The sequence below is a fragment of the Trichosurus vulpecula genome, chromosome 9, assembly GCF_011100635.1.
Source record: "Trichosurus vulpecula isolate mTriVul1 chromosome 9, mTriVul1.pri, whole genome shotgun sequence".
NCBI classification, from domain to species: domain Eukaryota; kingdom Metazoa; phylum Chordata; class Mammalia; order Diprotodontia; family Phalangeridae; genus Trichosurus; species Trichosurus vulpecula.
The window spans coordinates 117862378-117885123 of NC_050581.1; the positions used below are offsets into that span (position 1 = coordinate 117862378).

Consider the following 22746-nt stretch of genomic DNA (forward strand, 5'->3'; position numbering starts at 1 on the left):
AAAAGATCTGGGATTTTAGGGGACTGAAAGCTAATAATGGGTCAACAGTGTGACTTGGCAGCTAAAGAATTCATGTGAAATTGGACTATAGAGAGGCACAGCTTCCAAAAAAAATCAAGTGCTAATGACACTGAACTTTGTCCTGGTACTGTGTTTAGTATTCAGCACTATCATTTAGGAAACATTCGAAGAAGGGAAAACAGAATGTAAAAGCATCTTGACATCATGTTATGTGAGAACTGGTTGAAAGAAACTTAGAATATTGAGGGTCTAGAAAAAACTCAGGGGGGACACCATATCTGTCTTCAAATATTTGAAGGGCAGCCCTGTGGAAGAGGAATAATATTTTTTCTGCTTAGTACCACAGTTCAGAACCCAGAGCAATTAGTGGATGCTACAAAGAGGCAAAAACTTCATTTTCAAGGTGGGGAGAAAAGTATAACAATCAGAGCTAACCCAAAACGGAATGGGTTTTCTTACTGGAGGTCTTCAGAGAATGCATAACCATTTGTCAGCTATACTGTAGCACGTATTCTTTTAGGGAATATGGGCTGGCCTAGTTGTCTTCAGATGTGATTTTATAATGAAACTCAAATTTATGGTACATTTACTATGGCTCACAAGTTCTACAATGGGAAATAAAGGTATATCCTACTACCCTGACTCTTTTCCACAAAGGCTGTCAATTTTGTGGCCCTAAGATTATATGCTAGTCCCATTCCCCATAAGCATCTAGCTACTGCCAAAGTTGCTGCACCAAAGCACAAATAAGCAAGTAGAATATTATTCTTAACATAAGGAGTGCAGAGTTCTTCCTATTATTTTTTTATTATGAAAATAATTATTCACCAAAAGAAACTATTTGACATACAAACAACAAAAAAAGAGAATTACAAAATTGCAAATTTCTGTTACATAGTTTATAAAACAACAACATAATCATTTATTAGGTGACTACTATGTGCCAGGCATTGTGCTAGGCACTGGGGACACAAAGACAAAAAAAAAAAAAAGAAATAATCCCCCCTCTTCAGAAGAAAATAAGAAGCTTACTTTCTATCAAATGTATACAATTTTAGAAGCGCATATTAAATTCTAAAAGGTAGTAACAAAATTGCCATTTGCTTCTCCCTTCTATGTACTTTTAAATGTTGTATCTCTATTACAACTCACTAATTACTTCAACAATAATAGAAGATCTTCATTGTAACATAAGCATAGTCAAGTAAAATATACAAACATTTTTGCCATGTCTGAAAATGTATTTGACATTGAGCACCTCTTGTTCATCACCTCTCTGCCAAGAGATTTCTCCTCTTATTTCTCTGCTTCCAAGTGCTTTGAAACAGCAGATTTACAGAACGGTCAAGGGAAACATGACTGAGCCTACAACCTTCTCAGCAGTGTTGCTCACAATTATCTTCTTTCTCCTTCTTCCATCTGCTACTGTGACCTATTAGAACTTAAGAATCTGCCAGTGGCCACTTATTCATCGCCAACTAAAAATAAGCTAATTTTTGTAGGCTGTCTGCTGACTAATTTCTTTTAGGGTAACAAGTATTTAATCTTAATTTTTTCACATTCTTTTTAAGTCTTCTGAAGTCCTTTTCACATGTATCTGTCCTTTCTAATTAGACTATTCTAGTCCTTCACAAGATCTTTTTTATCTCTAATATCTCCTTATGAACTGCAAATACAGGGCTTACCAAAGTGGACACTTCATAAATGACTGGACAAAAGATTTCATTTACACCTGGTTTTCTAGGGAGCCCCACATACACCTCCTCAATTAACTGAAAAGCTTTTTTCTATGAATACAACAATTACACTTTGGGACTCACTATAGCAGCCCAATTTATGACCTATAACAATTGAGACCAATTCAAAATGAAAATTTCTTCATATAGAAATACATCAAAATTCAGTTTCATTTTAGCAAGTAATGCATTTGTTCTAATTGAATCATTTCCAACCCGTAAGCTACTTACTCAAAGGGGGCATAGCCCTACTCTTGAAGACAAGAATATCCTGGAAATAATCCATTATGTCATCGATCCTCAAACTTTACCATGGTGAATTACTAATTCAGGAACATTTTCTTTCTAAATATATTTTGTAAAAAAAAAAAAAAAAAAACACACACAAATTTTCAAATGAGAATTCAAAATTCGGTCTCTGAACAGAGTCCATTAGCTCTACCTACAATTATGTAATCCTAGTTTAAACAATGAAACAGAGACATTTAATCTCATGCTTATAAATCACAGTACAATCTTTCCATTTTGGAAAAGGAAAGCAGGCTCCAAAGTAGACAGGTTAGAAAAAGGAAAAAATAACAAGAAGCCTAAACACTATACAAAAATACTTTGAAAAGTTTAGGTCAAATATGTGCCAAGAAACCAAAAAGCTAGATGCTCTAAACTCATATAGCTTGGCTAAGAAATAAAGAAATAGAAAATCTTTGGCAAAAAAAAAAAAAGCATCATTCGGGTACATGAAGACAACAAGGAAATTCAGTGTACGGCACATGAAGTTAGCAGACTTAAGGAAATTATGCCATTTGAGAGTTTGTACCCCTAGTACTTGACAAGCAAGGAGGATAAACCATCTAAACCTCAGCTTTCCCATTTATCAAACCCCTGTAATGTAGAAGTGAATGTATTATGATGCTCCTTTTACAGTTGAGGGAGCTGATCCTCCCAAAGATTAAAAGATTTGTCCATGGTCAAATGCAGAGTTGGAATTTGAACCCGTCTCCCAATTCAAACCCCGACAACTACACCATGATGCCCCTCTAATCTTTGAAATCATACAGGAAATAGAGGTTGGTGTTTTGCTGAAATGATCCTATACTATATTTAGAAAACTGGAAGGGCAACAAAGTATAGATTGTGTGTCCCTTATGTGGTTAATGCTGAGGTTGATCATTTTTATATCAACTAACAAAATCATAGCCTAAAATTTATACAAAACTATGACAGTTCTCTCTTGGAAGTTATTGGCAATTCAATACTTTAAGCTCAATCTAGCTGCTCAGATGAAATCCTGAATCTTAATCCTGAAACTTGGCAGTATCACCAATCTTACATTTAGAGAGTAACAGCCTATGCCAGACAACAACCTGTTGCTGGATACAAAGTTCTCCCACTTTGATGTTAATTGGAAGTTCTAGTTGACAGCTCCAGAAAATACTTGGGATAGTTTATAGAACTTTGGGGGGAAAAAGTAATGTAAATTTTAATAGGCACACATACTTCTGGAATGTGAACTTCACTCAACATGTTTTATGTATTCTGACGGTTGCCCTAAACTCTTAATGTAACATTCTGGAGAGCAAATAAAGCATTTCCATCCTGAGACTCTTTTTACTTTCTGACATTCTGAGATAGTAAGGTGGAAATTAGGTTTCCATTATTACTAAATTCTGAGTTTTTTCCAATTATTGCCAACATCCCCTTATTTCCTCCACAAAACTTAAGTCCACAAGACTTTCAGACACAGATTTAGAGGCATTTTGTCTTAGAAAATATGCTTCTCTAGAATTCAGGTAGATCTTTGCAGGTCACAACAATATTTAGACATACTATAGAGCCTAGCATAAGAAAGCGATGCAGAAGACGATGGGATTCAAAATCTGTGGAAAATGTGGAAACAAATAAAAATGTGGCCTGTGTAGCAGTGCAATTCCTAAAACAGCAAGTTCTTCTGAAAATGAGTTTTTTCCTTCTTAATTTTTTTTCCTAGATTTCTACAAATTCTCTGAGGGGAAGATAAAAGAAAGGATCTTTTCTGTTTTGTCGTGGTCAACTTTCTAGCTGGAGCAACCTCTGGCCCTTAGACCAACAGACAAATAAAATCCTGGGGGTAGGATGACAGACGAAAATTACAGAGGCAGAGTTTCCCCCAGTGGTTCTTTCCAGGTCTGGGCAACAGAACACAGTGGGAATGTGTTGGGGGTGTGCTTACAGAAGAATCAATTTTCAAAGACAGGAGACAAGTACTACCCGAAAGAATTCTTTTATAAACAAATTACCCTATGCAGACATAAAAGCGACAGAACGAGGAGCGGATCCGGAAGAAGCCTTCAGGCCGAGCTTTGGACTCTCTCCACCGAAGGGCCGAAGCAGCAGCTCCCGACTCTCCACTAAGCACACGCCTCCGCTCATCAGCCCTCGGGTCATTGGATCCAGATTGAGGATAAAGGGCCAACCCTGCCCGAGGGCCCCCCTCCACTCCCTCTCCTCACCCCCGACTCTCGTCCCGTCCCCTGCTGAGAAAGGGCTGAGTCCCATCCAAACGTCACGGTGACCACAGCCGAGCCGGGCCTAGGGGGACGTCGGTAAGGGGGGTTAGGGGGTAGAGGGCGAGAAAAGGGACGGCGCCGCGCCTGGGCAAAGCGCGCGTGCCCGCTCCCCCCCCCCTTCCCTGCGCAACCGGGGCGAGGCTACCTCCCAACCGGGGCTCGCGCCTGCCTCGGTCCAACAGCGAGCAAGGTTCGCCCCTACAACCACCAAACCACCGGGGGAGAGTGGGGGCAGACTCCCCGGAGGCGCGGCGAAGGCAGGCCCCAGGCCCGCCCCTCCCCGTCGGCCCCGAGAGCCACAGCCCAGTGCCCGCAGGGCGCCCCGCCCCCTCCATCCGGGCGCGCCCCCACGCCTGGCAGTGAAATAGACCAGATTTCTTCCCCACCCCCCCACACCCCCCCCACTTTCCCCAGGCCAGGTCCGCGCGCTCTCAGAACGACGGCGCACGGAGGCGCGCGTCGGCGGGAGAGAGAAGAACCCGCTTTGCGCGCGCGCACCCGCCTGGCCTCCTCCTCCCTCCCCCCACCCCACCTCAGAGGCCAGGCCCGAGCTCCCAAGCGCAGCCCCCACCACCAGCACCCCTCTAGCTAACCCAAAAAAAGGGGGTTGGGCACCGGCGTCGCGCGGGACACCAAGGGTGCTCTCGGCTGCCCAGAGCCGCCCCGCACCCTCCGGGGCCCAGTAGACTCGACCCGCTCCTCTCAGCTCCCTCCGCCGTTGTGTACTGGTAGCGGCGGCAGCACCCTCTCGCTCGCTCACTCCTGCCGTGACGTCCCCGGCGCCCTCCTCACCCGCGCCGCAGCCCTTACCGAGTGCCGCCGCCGCCGCTCCGCCCACGGGCCCCTCCGTGCCACCTCGGGCCCTTGCTCTACCGTCGCCGCTTCAAGACCGACAGGATTTTCCCCTCACAGCTCCCTGGGCGCCATCTTACATTCAACCCCGACAGCCAATGGGCACCGAGCTCCTCTCTCGCGAGAACTGAGAAGGCAGCTCCCGCGAGAACTAACCGGGGCCTCCCGGCCCGCCTTAAAGGGAACGCGTTTCGCTGTAGCCCCCGGGCGTGCTTAGATGGACGTTTTCTCGGCGTTTAGAGAGCTGAAACGAATCAGTGCATTTCTATTTCCCACCCTTCTTTCGTCCTTTAGTCGGTAGAAGAAGATCTCCTCTATTCCCCGCCGCTGCCCCCAGCAATAGTGGGTTCTGTGGAACAAGGCCGCGTACAGCCCTCGGCCTCAGTTTCCCTCCCCGGTCCTTGCCTGGGAGGTTAGACTGGCCTTTGATATCATGGGAGCCCAGGGCTTGAGGCTGCAAGGACTTGGCTCTGGTGTCTCGACTGCCCATTCACCAAACCAGGCGTTCAGAGTGGCCCCCGAGAGACAACTAAAGCCGTTCCTCCTCTGGGGTGGGGTCAAACCCAGGCGTAACCCTCCGTGCAGGGAGGGGGCCGTCGTGGAGTGGGAAGGCTGGGGCTGGGGCCTCTGAGTCCAGAAGGCAGGCGAACCCGAGGAAAGAAGGGATTGGGAAAGGAGCCTGAATCAGGCCCGAGATGGAGGCCTCGAAAGGGGGAAGGATCCCCTGGGGAGGCTGGAGTTCCCCCAATAAACAAGACCCAACATGGAAAGGATTGATTTGCTCCACCCCTGAAAGAGATCGGGAAGCCGGAGAGCGCCAGCAGTGGAGGGCACAGTGAAGGCACGGCAGACCAAACAGGGTCGCAGGAGTGGGCCCCGAAGAGGTGTTGAGGCTCTGCTCCCATGCCCGAGAAAGGAAGAAAAAGGCAGCGGTGCTCAGGGCCAGGGGCCGGGCCTGGGGGTGTTGCCCATCCTCCCCCATTCCTAGGTCTCCTACCATGCCCCTGCCCCTCACCTGGCGGGCCCTGGCTCCCAGCACCAGCTGTCAGGGCTGTCCAGCCCAGACCCGGCACTGCCCTGGCCCCAGTCCCGGGGGTTCTCACTACATGCCATCCTGGCGGGAGACTCGAGCCCTTTCTACCTCCTCTCTTCCCATCCTCAGCGAAACTACCTCCTACTCAGCTGCACCAGCATCCTTGCTTAAGGTGGCCCGGAACTGATGCCCCTGCAGGCCCCGAGGTCCTCACTGACTCTAGGGCCCTGCTGCTCTCAGAGCTGCCTCGGCACCTCTGGTTAAATGATTAGCTTCCCCCAGGAAAGGGAGGGCCCAATCCTCCTGGGAAAGAGCCCCGGGGGAGTAGTGCAGGCCCCTTCCAAGCAGGGGGCAGCAAGCCCAGAGCTCCCTGCAGTCCACCTTAAACCAGGCCCTGGGTGACTTTGGTGTTTGTATACAGTGGGAAATGTGGAGGATGTTAAAGCTGCAGACACACTCCCCGCCTTTAGAGTAGGGACTGCAGGATTGGGGGGAAGGGACCCCAAAAGAAGCCATGCCATGAGGTTGCTCCCAAGAAGAGCATAGAGAGGGTGAGGCTAGAATGCCAGCCAGGGCATGTGCCTCTGCCTGCTGATAGAGCACAAATCCTAGAGAGCCTCTTTCCTCTGATTGGGGAAGGCAACAGATCCCCTAGGACAAATCAGCTGGGTCTGTGCCCAACCTCCTTTGTCCTTTATCCTCTATGGTTTGACCAGACTGGGTCCTGAACACTGCAACCCTTAATGATCTAATCTTAGCTCATTCAGCAGGGAGGCAGTGGAAAGGAAGTTGGATTTGCATCCTGGTTGTGCTATTCCCTACCTGTGTTACACAGTCCCTTGTCTGGGCCCGTTTTCTCTTTTATAAAGGAAGCAGCGATGGACTAGACAGCCCCTGAAGCTCCACCTCAGATCTATGAACACTTACTAAGAGCATACTTGGGACTGGAGAGCCAAACCAAAATGAAGGGCCTCTGACCTCAAGGAAACTATATTTTACTGGCCATCAAATTACTTAAGGTATCAGAAAGATGTTTCTGGACTACTCCCATTTAAACTCCTTGAGTGGGGATTATATTCTTTGTTTTTGTATTCCCATCACCTACTGTGCATGCCACACAGTAAATTCCTAATAAATGCTTGGTGAGTGATACAACCCCCTATCTATGATCTCATCCAAGACTATTTTCTGTCAGTGATCTGGGCCATCAGAAGGCATCTTCTTGGCTTCAGGCCACAGCTCCCTAGTCTCCTACTTTTATCCCACTGGGAGGTAAAGGGAAGGGTAAGAGTGTTCCTGAGCCAGAGTTGAGGGGGAAAGAGGAAGTGAGGAAAATTTTATCTGCTCTCCTCCTCTAGGGCTACCCATTAGTAGAAGCAGATAGGAAGATTAAAGAAGAGATGACCAAAAGTAAGTGCTTTGTTCTGCCCAAAGGAGCCAAAAGGTATTTAAGCCATGTCTCTTGTTCATTATTAACTCAAAACCCAGGGGGAGAAAGGGAAAAGGTTTGCTAGGTAGAAGGAAGCCAAGATTAGAAATACAGGGGCTAGCCCCTGTCAAAAAGGCTTCCCTGATCCATCTCAGGCCAAATATCTACAGTATGAGTAAGCATTCACCACCATCCCCCACCCCAACTCAGTGAGGACAAACTCCAGGAAAAACTGTGCTGCTTTTTATTGGTCATCCAGAGGTGGCACAGCAGGTGAGCATGGCCAAGTCTGGCCCTGATAAGGCAAAGGTAGATTTGTCTTTTCCTGCCCTCCAGACTGATGACTTCATCCTGGACTCAAGGCACTCATATTTTTCCAGGATCCTCCTTCAGAGTGACTGTCCTGTTAAAGACAAGCTAGAGAGGGAAAGAAAAGAGCAGTTAGGCCACATACACAGGGCACAGAGGGTTTCTCCAGTGTCTTTAGGCCAAGTTTAGATTGGTCAAACATGAAGTCCCAGGAAGTGAGCATTCCCTCTAAGCCTCAAAAGTCTGGCCTCATTATTTAGTACTTCAATATAACAGATTCGATGCTACTTAGATTGCCTATAGTCCTGCATATTCAGTGACATTACCTCCCCACAAAAAACCTGAGCTGCATGTTCAGGGACCTGGATTCTAAGGGGTTCTGTGAGTTGAGACAAATCATTTCTCTGGGCCTTGGCTTCCTGATGAGTAAAATGGGGGAAATGCCACCTGACCTCTGTGCGCTGCTATAAAATTTTAACATAAACTTATACTTGTATGAGGCCTTATCATTTCCAAGCACTATTCCAGACATTACCTCATAATACCCACAAAACAACCCTCTCAGTTATACCTGTGACTAACAGGCAGAACTCCACCAAAACCCATTTTGATCCCTCCTCATGGTGTGGAGGTGACACTCCATTCTTGAGGACTAGTCAGTCCACAGCAAGCTCTGAAAGACCCTACCAAACTGGAAAGGCTTCAAACAGAGACCTAGCAATAACTGGGGGCATGCTTTCTGAAGACTAGCCTAGTTCAAGCTGGGGAAGTTCAGCAACGGAGGGCTGGCACCAGGTAATGAATTTAGTCATAGGTACTCCAAAAAATATCTATTAAAAGACTGAGATATGTCAGAGGAAGGTATCCTAAGTGATAAAATCAGACTGATTTAGATGTATTAAGTTAGAGGGAAAGGGATTTGCCCAATCTGTTAGAACAGGGCCTAGAATTCAAGCTGACACCCAAACTCCTTCCTCTTGTTGACAGGGAAAAGAAGATTTTCATATGGCATTATGTTTCTTCTGCAAACACAATGAATTTCTGCTCGAACGCCAGCCCTGACATGGTAATGATGTGCTGATATTTCCTGAACTCTGGCTGAGAGAAAAAGGGAAAGACAGTTGTGTGGCCTAAGCCCTCAGTGCCCATTCTTTAAGTCAGAAGCTGGAATAAGACCAAGTGCCCTGGGGCTAGGTTAAGCAGGGGGCAGGGGGAAGAGGAAAGGGGAGTATTGGCCGACCTTTCTTTCCGTACTATCTGGATCCACAGAGAAGTAACCCAGGCGTTCAAACTGGAACTTATCAAAGGGTTTTGCGTCACTGACTGAGCAATCCACCAAGGCATCCTCAATCACACTCAGAGAGTCCTGTAGGACACACATGCATTAGACCACTTTGTGCAGGGGTGAAGGCTCTGGGGGAGTGGGAGTGGGCTCATCCCATAAACAGACACTGCTTTCTGGACTATAGAGAAAGAGGCACCAGTTCCTCAAAACACCCAAGACCTATTAGCTGCTTCCCCCAATGCTGACTCACCAAGTTCAAGTCACTTAAGAATCCACCAGGGACTTCAGAAGGATCCTCAGGGTTTTTGTGTTGGAACCTGCAATCATATGCCTCTTGTGAGGTTCCAGGGCTACTGGTCAGAACCTAGCTCTCCCTGATATCTTCCCAACAACTGATAACTGAATTCTCTAAGGCTAACCCTGGATCCAAATTATGGTAATCTTTTCCCAGTCTCTGATCCCCAGACTCACAGCCTCTCATAGATTCGGACCTCGCACTGCAAGGGCTCAGATACCCAGTGTATAAAAGCTTTGGGCTTCTCAGAAGCATCTGACTTGCTGCAGGTCACCTCCAGCTCAGTCACCTGGCCACTGGCATTCTTTGAGGAAAAAAGAGAGAGAGGTTAACCCACTGAGTTCCCTGGGATGGATGTTCTTTATAGTGCCTGGTTTCCAGACCTCCTATGAATTATGGGGCCTCTGACTGCTGGAAGTACTTCCCTGGCCAACCTGTTGACAAGATTTCCCTTATCCTGAGATAAAACCTTGAGCTAGGCAGAGAAAGAGGTAAATCAACAGCAATGCTGGGGGGGATGGGGGGGGAGGCTCTCTCCAGAGCAAATTAGAATAGCTTAGGAAAATCAGTGGTTATTGCCAACAGAAAAGGTAGGCCCAATTCCAGGCACCATCTATCCTGGGAGGTGGACACCTCTCACCTTGATGATATTCTGTACATCGATAACATAACCCGCATGTCTCAGGCCTACTGGCTGGCCTGGCGCAAGACGTTTGTAACCCTTTTCTGGCTCCTGCAAAGAAAGCTGTGTCAACACCAAGGAAAAAATAGTTGCCAGTAGCTTTCTTAATGCCCCATTCTTGCCTCAGTGGACACCCAGTCCCAAGAGTGTAGCTAAGGTCAAGGAGCTGGGACACAAGATGACTCTAGCAAAGGCACAAGCAAGGTAACTCTGCTTGTTAGAAAGCTTGGGGACAGCCAAGAAGTTACTAAAATGAGATGGTACTAAAGTTCCATTTTTTTTGGTCCTGTAATCATGGTCCCAGCCACAAGAGCTCAGTCCTGATAAGAGATTTGGACAAAGTGGCCAAAGCCTTCTTTCCTGTCATCGTCCAACCCCGGAAATCATGAAGAATAAGAATCAATAAGAATAAGACCCAGGACAAGAAGCCAGACTCCCTCCTAACCTCTTTAAAATCTGTGTGCTCAATGTAGATTGTGGGTAAAAAGGGGATCCGGTGAAAGCCTTTGGTCTCATCAGCTGGAAAGTTGGGTGCGATGACATCAATTGCCTGTGTCAGAGAGGAAAACACAGAGGGTCACACGATTTAAGGCTGGAAGGGACCTTAAGAAATATCTAGTGGAACCAACTTGTTTTACAGGTAATAAAGCAGAGCCTTCATTTCCAGAGACATTACATAATTTGCACAAGGTCACACAGGTCACAAGTAGCAGAACTGGAACTTGAGCTTAGAACTTCCATATCCAGGGGCCTTTCATACTGCTTCTATCCAAGATCTTCCCCCAGAGTAGGAACAGTGAAACACATAGCAGGTTCATGGATGAAAATCACCACCAGAGAAGAGCAGAGGATCATGGGACAAGGAGACAGACTAAATACAGCTGCATTCCAGGAAACCCCAGTAGTACTTGTCTCTAGCTCCACTCCCCAAAGTGACTCCCTCTGCCTGCCCCTAACCTTGCTCTCTGGGAAGTTGGTAATGGTGACCCGGAGTGGCTTGAGTACAGCCATGGCCCTGGGGGCCCCATCATTCAGCACTTCTCGAACACAGGCTTCCAGCAGATGAGGCTCCATCGTTGTCTGAGCAACAGTCACACCCACCTGCCAGAAAGAGGCCAGTCAGTGGTCAGCCAGGCCCAGATTATGGGCCTCAAGCCACACAGAGGCTGCTACTTGGCCCAGGGTATGTGGGACCCTGGACACTCCCACACTCACCCGGGCACAAAAGTTATTGATCGCCTCAGGAGGGAAGCCTCGACGACGGAGCGCTGTGAGTGTGAAGAGCCGAGGATCATCCCAGTCCCTGCAACACCAAAAGAATGAATATCTGCCTGAGATGTGGCTCTTATACCCACTGCCCCGAACCATGCGAACATCACCAGAGACCCTCAAAAACCACAGGAATCAGAGGGTTTTAGGTCTGGAACTGACTTTCACGGACCATTTTAAGGTGTGCAGAGTTTTGGGTCCTTCACTTCCATCAATCCTCACCCCACTGCAAGGTCAGGACCCCAGGCATGACATCCCTATTTTACAAATGAAGGAGTGCAGGCTTCATTTCTGTTCTTGCGGTTTTCCTATTGTCCCACATAAGAATAAATGACTCCAAGTCCAGCTATCTCTGGCCTATACCGTGCAGCCGCATAAGGGAGCTTCCCTTAACTGTGACAATATTAATAAATGGTGACATTATTATTATATTAACTTCAACAGGCCTTCAATATTTACAAAGGGCTTTCCACACAAGACCCTATGCGGCAGAGAGGAGTATCCCCAGATGCTAAGAAAATAAGACTGGTGAAGTAACTTGCCCAAAGTTTCCTGACCCCAAATCCAGAGCTTTTTCTACTAAAGTACAATGGATTTTAAAAGAATAAACAGGTTGTTGTGGAAAGGACCTCTAGTCCAAATGTCTCAATTTACAGTGGAAGAAACTGAGGCCAAGGGAGGCTGAAGTCACTTTTCCACAGTCACACAGTAAGTGGAGAGCCAGAATATGAACCCAGGTCCTCTGATTCCCAACGCAGGACCCTCCCCACTGGCCCGCTGGCTGTAGGACCTGAGACTAGCAGCAGGCAGGAAGGCAGTGTCCAGTGCAAGCACAGATCCATCAGCTCTACCCTGACAGGGGAGTCCAACCCTCTAAGCAGATGAAAGTAGAATTCATTCATTCCACAGTCAGTATTCGATCAGTAGGAAAAGGCACAGGCTAATAGCATAGCTTTACCAGTACTCTACCATTCTTGAGACCAAATCATCTAGAGTCCAATGTTAGCCTTGTAGACAAGGAAATTGGCCCAGAAAGAGGGAAGAATTTGTTTAAGATCACAGCCAAGATCCATACCAAGGTTTTCTGATTCAAAATCCAGTATTCTTTCCCCTGCCATCTCAGAGAATGGGGTGGGGGCTCTAACCCCCTCCCTGCCAGCCATGCCTTTTCCGAAGGACCACAAATCTACCACCCACTCTCACAGTAGTCTTACCTGACTGCACCAGCCTCCACCAACTGAATGATCTTCCGCTTGGACACAACCGTGTAGTGCAGATTGAGGCGGCCATACTCCCACTGAACTGGGCAGTATACATCAAGTGCATTGCAGAGCCAGAAGTAGGAGGATCGCCTAAGGACAACAGGCACTCCAGGATGGTCCCTCACACAGTTGGGTTGGGTTACATGGCTGATCACAGCCTGGGCTTCCAAGGATCCCCCACCCCAATCAAGTTCTTTTCCACATCTGTAACCCCCAATCACTCTCCATCACTACCACGGAGGAGAGAGTCTGAGCCCAAAGTTTGTCAGACAAAGGGTGACAGATGCCCCCTCCATCGCTTCTGTACTCACCGGGCCTGGAACTCTTTGGTGCAAAGAGAGTGGGTAATGTGCTCGATGGAGTCACACAGGCAGTGTGTGTAATCATATGTGGGGTAGATGCACCTATGAGACACAGACCAGAAGCCTCTAAGCTCATGACAGCACCTAACTGCCCCCCTGTCACTAAAGGGCCTGTGCCCCACTTCCGTCCTAGAGCCCAACCTTGGCCTTAACCCCAGAGTGGTGGCACCCACCACTTATCACCAGTTCGATGATGAGGTGTGTACTTGATGCGATAGGCCACTGGGTCCATCTTTCCATCCTCCATAACCAGTTTCATCCTCAGTGTGGCCTCTCCTTCAGCAAACTTCCCCTTCTTCATTCCCTGAAGAAAGACAGACTTCCACTCACACTCAGACTCACACTCCACTCAGGCCCTGGGTAATTCTCCCTCCAGGGTTAGGATAAAAGGTCAGCTCACCTCAAAAAGCAATAAAGACTCTTCACTTGGCCGATCTCGCCATGGGGAGGGTGGAGGATTGTGGCCTTTAATCTCTTCTACCTGCTGGTGGCAGACATAGGCATGACCTCTGCATGGGTAGAAGGAATATCAACTTTGAGTGGGTGGCAAGCAATTGGCAGGGACTCTGCTAGCACCAGGACCAAGGCCAGCTCTCCTAGCACGTGATGGGGCCTAGGAGTCTTCCTCGGAAGAGATGAATTCCCATCCCCTTCTAGCCCTCACCCTCACCCAAGGTGACCCCTGGCTTTTACCTTCGGATGAGTTCCACAGCCCAGGCATAGAGCTGGTCAAAGTAGTCTGAGGCGTGAGTCACCTTGTAGGGCTTGTAACCTGCAAAGCCAGGGACCCAGTTAGTCAGTGCATGAGTGAGTGAGAAAACCTCCCACCAAGCATGCTTAGCCACCCTCCTCATCCTCTGCCCCTTCTGGCCCAAGACTCCATACCCAGCCATTCTACCATGTCCCGGATGCCAGTGAAGTATTTCTCCTCCTCCTTCTCAGGATTCGTGTCGTCATAGCGCAGAAAACAGATTCCATTGTTGGCCTACAGAAACCAGATATTGTCAGACACCCAGTACTGGACAGCCGTACCCCTGCTATTTCCTTTTGTCTACTTACAGACTTGAAGCTTCAGACAGAAAAATTATTTTAAAATTCAAGAAAGGAATTTGGAGTTTTCTGTCAAACTGGAAAATACTTGTTTCCCCAAAGCTTTTCACCAAAAAGCTTTTACAAGCAAAACATCAAGTTACTCAGGCTACATGTATTTATGTTGTAAGTTAACAGTGTGATTTCTGATGCATAAAGGGGCTTTAAAAACCAAAGCACAGTTCAGAGCAATGATTATCAAGTCGGTTCCACAGATGTCAGTAGAGTGGAGCAGGTCATTAGAAGAGGTTTCAATTCCTTGGGTAATCCCTGGCCAGCTGCACTCCAAGGAGAACAGCCTGTGTCCAGAAGGAGCCAGGGGGAGCTACTTAATTTGGGCACAGAGTGACCCTTACTGGTCACTATAGGAATAACGACATCATGCAGTCCATCCAAGGGGCCCTGAAGAGTCACTATGCCCCCCACCCTGCCCACTCCCAGTCACCAGACAGGGAGCAGGTGGGTCACAGGACACCTCCCAAGGCCAGCCCTCATGGAAATAAAAAGGCCCTGTACCTGATCACCACAAGGTCATGCTGTGTCCCAGAGTCAGAGGTTAAGTGGTTATGCCAGAGTTACCACAGGGTCACCCTGCTCCCTAGGTTCACTGAAGCATAAAGTTTAAAGCTAGAAGGCCCTTAAAGGTCATCTAGTCTAAGACTCATATTTTTCAGATGAGGAAACTGGACCCAAAAATATTACCAGATATCAAGGTCATCCCATCCATAGTCACCATAGGTTCCCATTTCTCCTGGCCACCAGCCAGATTCTGTCAAAATGTTACTTCCAGAGGCTGTCAGAATCAGCAAGGGTCCATTACATCTTTGGGTCACTACTGGGTCATAATCCTCCCCACAATAACAGCAGGAAATAAGAGTCCCTCTATCCCACTGGGAAGCAGCATGATACAGTGAAAAGAACACCAGCTGTGGAGTCAAAGGATTTAGGTTCAAATCCTCTCTCTTCTATTCAGTACTTGTGTGACTGTAAACAAAAACATAAGCTCCTAGTTTCCTCTGCTATAAAATGAGGGAGTTGTATTTTAAGGCCTCTGAAGCACCTTCCAGCTTGAGATCTATGAACCTAAGACCCCCTGATACTGAGAATAAGGAAGGGGCTAGCCCTCTCCTGTTGGCTCAGCATGGACACCTACCTTGGCATAGCCAAAGTTGAAGTTGATGGCCTTGGCATGTCCAATATGCAAAATACCATTGGGCTCCGGTGGGAATCGTGTTCGCACCTGGGGAAGGAAAGAGATGAAAAGGGAAGCTCAAAGATCTAGAGTCACTCGGCTATGTGACAATTCTTCAATCTTTTCTCCAGGGGCACATCAGAAATCTGGGCCCCAGCAGAGACACCGGGCAGGCTTCTCTGAAGTTTTTACATGGCCATGAACTACCTCTCTTCGTAGCCCGGGGGTCACTATGGCCATTTCCACCCACCAGGACACTTGCCTTTGGCCTTGATTCTCAGGACAAGAGAAGACACCCTGCTGTCCAACCCTCCTACCAGCCCAAGCCACCGAAGGAAAGAAGTCCCTGCACCTGTCCCCCTGTGATTTCCATGTGCTGCTGCAACAGAGGCATGGTGTTGGGTGTGACCACATAGCCAGGGGTTTTGTAGTTTTCACCTGCAAGAATCAGATGACCAAGGAGGTTCCTTAGAAGAGGGTAGCAGGAAAGGATGACACATTCCTAAAGACCGGGGCCTATACCATTTATTGTCAAGGGGGCAGGAGGAAATGAGCCTGGATGAGGCTCCTGCCCAGAGCTGGCTTCAAACCCAAGAGGAGAATGACAATGCTACTTCACCGGGACTAATTCTGAACCCTTCCCAGGGAGGTAGGGGAGTGATGGGTGCTTTGGTCAGATGCTTTAGGGTCAAAGATCACATGATGCTTTACCAAAAAGAAATTCGAATCCTATCTACTATCCTCATCTCCCAGAAAGAGGGGGTGCCTTGGCCCTCTGCCCCAGCCTCTAGCTGGACCACTCATTCACTCACCTGGTTTGTGGAACCTGAGTGCTTCACCCCTGAGCTGTTCCATCAGAGACAGAGATGTTGCAGGTGCCTCACCTAGAGAAGTCAGAATATGCTACAGTAACCACCAGAGAGAGCACTGAGCTTCCCATTAGGATTCGAAGCAGGGCCAGGTACCCAGTGGCTGACTCTTTAACTCCAGCAAGGAAAGAAAGTAACCTCCTCCCCTCAACGAATAAAACCCAAGCTTTCTCAGGATCTTAAAAAACCTGAACTCAAATAAAAAGATCACTAAGAAGTCCCAGAAATGAGGGAAAAAAGAGCTGGTATCTTCAGGGAGAGCTTCAGTGCACAGACCAGCAGAGGTGGTTGTTGGTCCTTTGTTTTTGAAGAGGAGTAATAACATCAAGGGTGATGTCCTGACTTCTGAGCAAAACAGATTTAAGTGAGGAAGAGTTGCACAAAGCTGTCAACCTCACTTTCTCTTCCAGTCATCAAAGTCCAGTGGCAAGACAAAAGTCAAGATGACTGGTGATGGCCTGGGATGTCCAACCAAGCTCTAAGCACTCCACAAAGCCTGCTTTGGTCACCTTCATGGCCACTGGAACAAACTAGTCTCCTCTGGATTGGAGGCCTGTCAGTTACTCTCAACCTGGTTTAGCCCATCTGCCAAGACAGTTTTACTGGGGTGTGGCTGCTGTGCATGCTACTGCTGCTCGGAGCCACAGGTGAGAGCTGAGTGACAAGTAGACAGCAAAGCTGGATGAGGAGCCCTGAAATGGGCTCAGCAAGCCTTCACACCTCACCATCTAGGCCAAACCTGGGGGAAACAGGTCTAGAGGAAAAAACACATCTGATTAAACTCCTAAGGGGGAGCTCTTTGGCAAGAGCTGTCCTAGGGGCCAGACAGAGGAGGGAGGTAAGAATAGTCACAACCATGAAATGTGGAGCTCCAAAGGGTAGTTCAGTAGGAACCAGCCTCCAGTCCCGAGATCAGGGAAGGACCCTGGGGATCTCATGAGCCACAGCTTGGCAATTCTGGCCACATGGACCAGAGCAGGACAGTTGCTCAACTGCCTCAACTCTGGCTGCTATCAGAGGATCCAAACCACTAGCCTCTAAGGGGAGGCTAGAACCTGTCCCTAAAGTCAAACCATGAAAGCATCATCTGCCCTGGGGAGGGGACAGGGTGGTGCTGGGGCTGTCTGAGAACCAACATGCCAAGAAAAGTAGTTTCTTTTCTGAGTCTCTGGCCCAGTACCAACCACACAACAAAAGAAGGGTGTGGAAAGAGAAAAAGGAGGAAAAGAGGATCCATAAAGGAACCCCAAGAGGGGTCAAGTGCAAAACCTATGTCATATAAGTGGATGTGGATATCAAACCAGGAATTAGCTTAATTTATACCATTTGATGCTGAGGTCCTAGATGCCTTCAAGTCTTTTTCCTCATGTCTCGTCTTTGCAACCTAGAGAGCAGAAGCAGCAAACACGGCCTGGCTTGGCCTCCTCTAGGGCACAACATCAAACCCAAACCCACAGCAGCCAGGAAGATCCAGTATCTTAAGATTAGGTCCTGGCCCAGCCATCTCTTCCCTCAACTTGTCCCAGAGATGTTGAACAACCAGAGCCACTCACTACCTTGGGCTTCTTCTCCAAATCAGCCTCTGTCTTTGGGCCTAGAAGATGGAGAACCTGAACAAAGATGGGGACAATAAAGTTGAGGCCAGGGTCTGATCCAGGTTTAAACCAGTGTAGAAAATTCACACAAACCCTAAGATGGGCAACAGAAGGATAACACTATATTGTTCACCCTCCCTCCACTCCCCTCCCCTTGTTTGCTGGGTTATTGGGACAGAAAGTGCTCCATCAAGTCCTTAAGGTCATCTTAACTTTATTAACATTTATATATAGCTGAGGAGGCAGTGTATCAGTGGAAAGGGCAAAGAACTTGGAGTGAAAGGAGCTCGCTTTAAACCCATTTCTACCACTAGTTATTGCCTTAGTTTCCTTTTCTGTAAAATACAAAGCTTGGGCTTGGAGACATCTGAAGTGCCTTCTATCTCTAAACTTACTGTCCTATGGGTACACAGCCCAACACAAGACTTGGTGCCATGGCCTTATCACTTGACTGACTAACAGAGTCTTACTAAAGTTCTAAACTGGCCACCACAGTTGAACTGTTGACAAACACAAACTCACCTGCATATCCACCTCATTCTTAATGGTCTTGCCATCTGCCCACTTCAGTGCTATCCTAGCCTCACCTGGAAGAGAAGACACCAGGAAGCTGAGAACCTATTAAGGAACCCAGCCCTGCCTCAGGGGCTATGAAACATAGGATCTGTTTTGCACCATAGTATCAGCATCAAAACCAAACAAAATTCAGGGAGGAGGCTGGCCTTTTCATCTAACTCCAGAGCCAGGCCAAAAACAGGCAAAAATGCCTGTGTTTGGTCTTATAGCCTAGAAAGACCACTCAGCTGCAAGACTCAAGGCCTCATGCTCAGTTCTCCACACACACCCCACCCCATCCTGTTCCAAAAGGCCTAGGGGAAAAAGGACAAAACGTTTACTAAGGGACTCCCACATTCAGAGGCCTTTACAACCAGCCAGATATGGTGGGGGAAAAACCTGTGAGTCAGAAGACTTAAGTTTGGAAATCCACTCTGCCATATGCTATGATTCTGTGACCTTAGGCAAGTCACTGTACCTTAACCTGAACTTCCCTATCAGTATCTGCCTATCTCGAAGGAGTGAGGCTAAAACCAATGAATAGTTCTGAAGATTATCACGATCAGTCTCATTTTTTCTATTAATCAGGTAGCCAGACACCACTGGGCCAGGAGGGCCCCATACTTACCCATTAGCACCCCCATGTTGAAATGATACCGTTCTTTCAGAAGCTGTTCACGGTGCCGACCAATCACAGCTTCCACCTGCAGAGATACAAGAAAACCTTGAGATTTATATTGGCCTCCCAAGAACAGCTTCTCATCAACAGAGAAAGAGACCAACACAAAATAGGGTCACAGGATTTTAAAGATGAAAAGAACCCTGAAAGATCATCTAGTCCAACCATCTTATTTTAGAGGAGATGAGTGAAAGCCAGAGTTAAGAGATTTATCCAAGGTCATACAGTTAGCGTATGATAAGTCAAAGAACAAGATCAAACAGTTAAATCCACATCTTGTCCTAACTCCAAAATATTATACTACGTTGATTTCTCAAATAGTGATGGGTTGGTCGATAAGGAATGGAAAGATGCCCCAAGCTGGCTCAATAATGGTGAAATCAACCATCAAAGCCAATTCTAAAATATCCAGATCCCATCTGTCCCAGGGAATATGAAGGCCTGGTGCACCCCTCTCTCCTACCATACCCAAACAAAATTGCTTCTCCCTGATCTCTGACCCCAACATGCATCCAAGACCCCAAGGTGGGGCTATTCCCCAAATCATCCCTTTCCCTAGGACTCACAGCCTCTTCAATCTGCTCTGGGGTCACTGTGACACCCACACCACACTCCTGCTCAAAGTCTGTGGTGTTGATAGGGTCCAAGGGGTGGCTCCGCAGGTACTCCAGGGCAGCTGAGAAAAGAACCAGTCAGGTTGCAATCAAACAGTCTCATGCACTTAAGAGATCTGAGATAATCTGGGCCATGCTAATGACAGTGTACAAGCATGGATATGGATATGGAGGCAATCTCAACTAGACTGACATTTAACCCAAACTAGAGGGAGACACAAAGCAACAACAGGAAAAGGGCGGTTCCAAATATAAGCCAGACATCTTCAGCATTAGCTTAAAATGGAGCTACGGGATAGTCTTTGGAATGGCCAAGACGTTGGTAAAATAGAAAGACTAGGTTTCCAGAATCAGAGGGAAGTAGCCAAATCCAATGCTAGAATTTAGGACCATAAGAGAGAGCAGGTGTGTGGTGCCACTGGAGGAAGGAAGGTATACCCACCACTGAGCTGCAAGTCCGTGAGGATCTTCTTGTTGGTAACATAACCCACCAGAAAGGATAACCGTCGGGGATCCTTGAGGCGAGAGGCCACATTGTATAGAAGTGTTCCTGTAGACTTGTCAATGCTGGGACCCAAGACTTGCTGAGCCTGTCAAAGGAAGTAGACAAAGGATGGGAAGAAAGTAGAGTCCCAAGAACTCAATAGGGGGATGTTTGTTACCCACCCCACCCCACCCCCACCACCAAAGGACATAACACTTAGGACAAATCATAGAAGTAGGTTATCAAGAGATTGGAGTTTTAAAGCTGTGGCACGTTATTGGGTACATATCTGCAGGGTGGTTATGTGTAAGGTGGATTACCCACAGCGATGGTCATCCTGGGGCACATTACAGGTGAAGGAGGTACATTTCCAAGACTTTAAGATACAGGAGAAGGGGTTATACTTTAGAAGGAAAAAAAAGACTTCAAAAAAAATGTCATTTCCAGGATAGGCATCAGAGAGGGGTTAGGAGGTAGGGAACATAATCCTGGGGGCATTTGTGCTTACAAGGTTAGGGACTGGAATTAATGAGAAATGAGGCATTATTGTAAGGGCTCAATACAGTGGGGAAAGGAAAGGTAATTAGGACAGTTATCTTAGTACAGATCACAAAGAGGAGAGATTATTGGGGAAGGTTTTTACTCAGGTAGAAGAATTATATTCAATAAACATTTATTAACCACTTACTATGTGCTAAGTGTTAGGGATAAAAAAAGAGGCTTGCTCTCAAGGAGCTTACAATCTAATTCTGGGGAGAGATCAACCTACAGTGGGAAGAGACCTGAATTTGCAGCCCTGAGGACCTGACCCAAACTACACACACCCCCATCCCCACTCCAGTTTCACAACCTTGGCCAAAACACTTAAGGTCTCTAGACAGAATGCTGAGGGGGTTAGCCTAGATCACCTCCAAGGTCTTCTCTTGGCTCTCAACCTGTCAGCCTGGGGCTCATGCTAAGAGAGACCTGAGAGGGGCAGAGAGGGTGTTGTATGGGGCAGGGGAGAGGGTGTCATGGAGGAGGGGCAGAGTTATGGGAATCAGAAAGACTGTTATGGGGGGCAGAGAGGATGTTACATGGTGGGAGTTCAGATGCCAAACTGTTGCTTGCCTATTTTATGGAGAACTCACACAGAGCAAACGTTCACATGGTGGTAAGAAGCAGCATACAAGGACACTCTCAAGGTCTCTCTAAAGAACTTTGGAACTGATTGTGTGACTGTGGAGACCCTGACACAGGACCTCCCAGCATGGTGAGCCCTCAGAGACGGTGCTGTGCTCTATGAGCAAAGCAGAATTAAGTAGCTCAAAAGAAATGTGAGATGCGCAAATTTGGAGAGAATCCACCCCAAATGTTCCCATGGACTATTTGTGCCCAACCTGAGAGCGCATTCTGGGCTCGCATTAGCCTGATCAGCCACAGTTGGACTCACTGTAACTTGACTCTAACATAGTGATGTCATTTCGGTCCTCTTCGGGATGGAAGGACAACCACCACCAATATGGTGGGGGCAGATCTGGAGTTATGGGGAGCAGAGGGCTTATTATGGGGGTCAGAGAGGGTGTTATGTGGTGGGGGGGTCAAAGAGAGCGTTATATGGTGGGAGGAGTCAGAGAGGGTTTCATGGGTGGGCAAAGAGGGTGTTATAGGAGGCAGAGGGGGTGTTATGAGGGAACTCCCGCAGGATCATTGAATAGGGCCGGGGTGGGGGTGGGGGTGGGGGGGAAGCACATTTGACCAGCAGGAAGCCCGACTCCAGGGAGGGGCTGCGGAGGAGGGGGGTCTCGGGGGAAGAGGCACCCCCGGCTCCACCGGGGAGGGGGAAATGTGGTTACTGCAGGGATGGGAAGGAGGAAAGGGGCGTTATGCCCGAGGGGGTGCGCCAATGCTGGAGCGGGGGGGGGGGGGGGGGGGGGGAGCGCACTACCTGCGCCGCCGCCGCCTGGAGCTGCGCGCTCAGAGCCTCGTTCTTCAGCGTCTCGCGCGCCTTATGCTCGCTCAAACCAAGGCCGGTGAAGAGAGACAGCGAGTCAGTCGCCATGCCGGAGCCGGTCGGGTCAGGAAAAAGCTTACGCAACTAACCGGTGCCGCCTCCCAAACTCCCAACCAATAGGAAGGCGGGCGTCTGGGGGACTCCGGAGAAAAACCAATGGGCTAGCTCCTGGGGGCGGGGCTGGACGGAGCTAGGACGCGATTAAAGGCCATAGGGCGGAAGAACTGGCCCGACCGGCTTCCTCCGTTTCCGGAGGCGGCCATGTTCAGTGTTGGCGTAGCGAGGGGCGTGTCACGGCGGGGCTGGCTGCGAGCCCTCCCCAGATTTTCAGAATGAAGAAAGCTAATCCTTTTTTCGGGAATGGCCGGCTGGCCTGCGGCTGTCGGCTGCCCGCGTACCTTCCCCCGGGGAACTGTATTTGCCAGGAACATGGCGGATGATGAAACCATCCCGGATGTGTGATTGGCAAAGAAACTGCTTACGTTTCTCCCACGGTGCACCTATTTCTCAAACCGGTAAAAATGGGCAGTCAACCAGTGATTACATCAGAAAAGATGCGTAGGAGCTCTGGCAGAAATCTTGGCCATGGGCTACC

The 22746-nt window shown here is 48.1% G+C and overlaps 2 protein-coding genes across 2 annotated transcripts in view; both read right to left on the reverse strand.

Annotated features, from left to right (window-relative positions):
- QRICH1 (glutamine rich 1) overlaps positions 1 to 5694 on the reverse strand; it is a 78328-nt gene extending 72634 nt beyond the window's left edge. Inside the window, exon 1 of the mRNA XM_036738345.1 lies at positions 5114 to 5694. The gene's annotated coding sequence lies outside the window, so the exon portion shown is untranslated. The remainder of the gene's footprint in view (positions 1 to 5113) is intronic.
- Positions 5695 to 7843: 2149 nt separating this feature from the next.
- On the reverse strand, positions 7844 to 22565 carry QARS1 (glutaminyl-tRNA synthetase 1). The gene is made up of 24 exons (XM_036739111.1): positions 22086 to 22565; positions 20117 to 20264; positions 19627 to 19736; positions 19010 to 19085; positions 18349 to 18413; positions 17788 to 17841; positions 17555 to 17615; positions 16175 to 16246; positions 15715 to 15800; positions 15324 to 15410; positions 13967 to 14066; positions 13775 to 13853; positions 13482 to 13590; positions 13255 to 13385; positions 13031 to 13123; positions 12672 to 12809; positions 11404 to 11491; positions 11146 to 11289; positions 10634 to 10738; positions 10147 to 10239; positions 9683 to 9810; positions 9462 to 9528; positions 9167 to 9292; positions 7844 to 8034 (listed from the first exon to the last, which is right to left on the reverse strand). Exons 1-24 carry the CDS (start codon positions 22197 to 22199, stop codon positions 7984 to 7986), a joined length of 2325 nt encoding a protein of 774 aa, XP_036595006.1. The 5' UTR covers positions 22200 to 22565; the 3' UTR covers positions 7844 to 7983.
- Between the last annotated feature and the right edge of the window lie 181 nt (positions 22566 to 22746).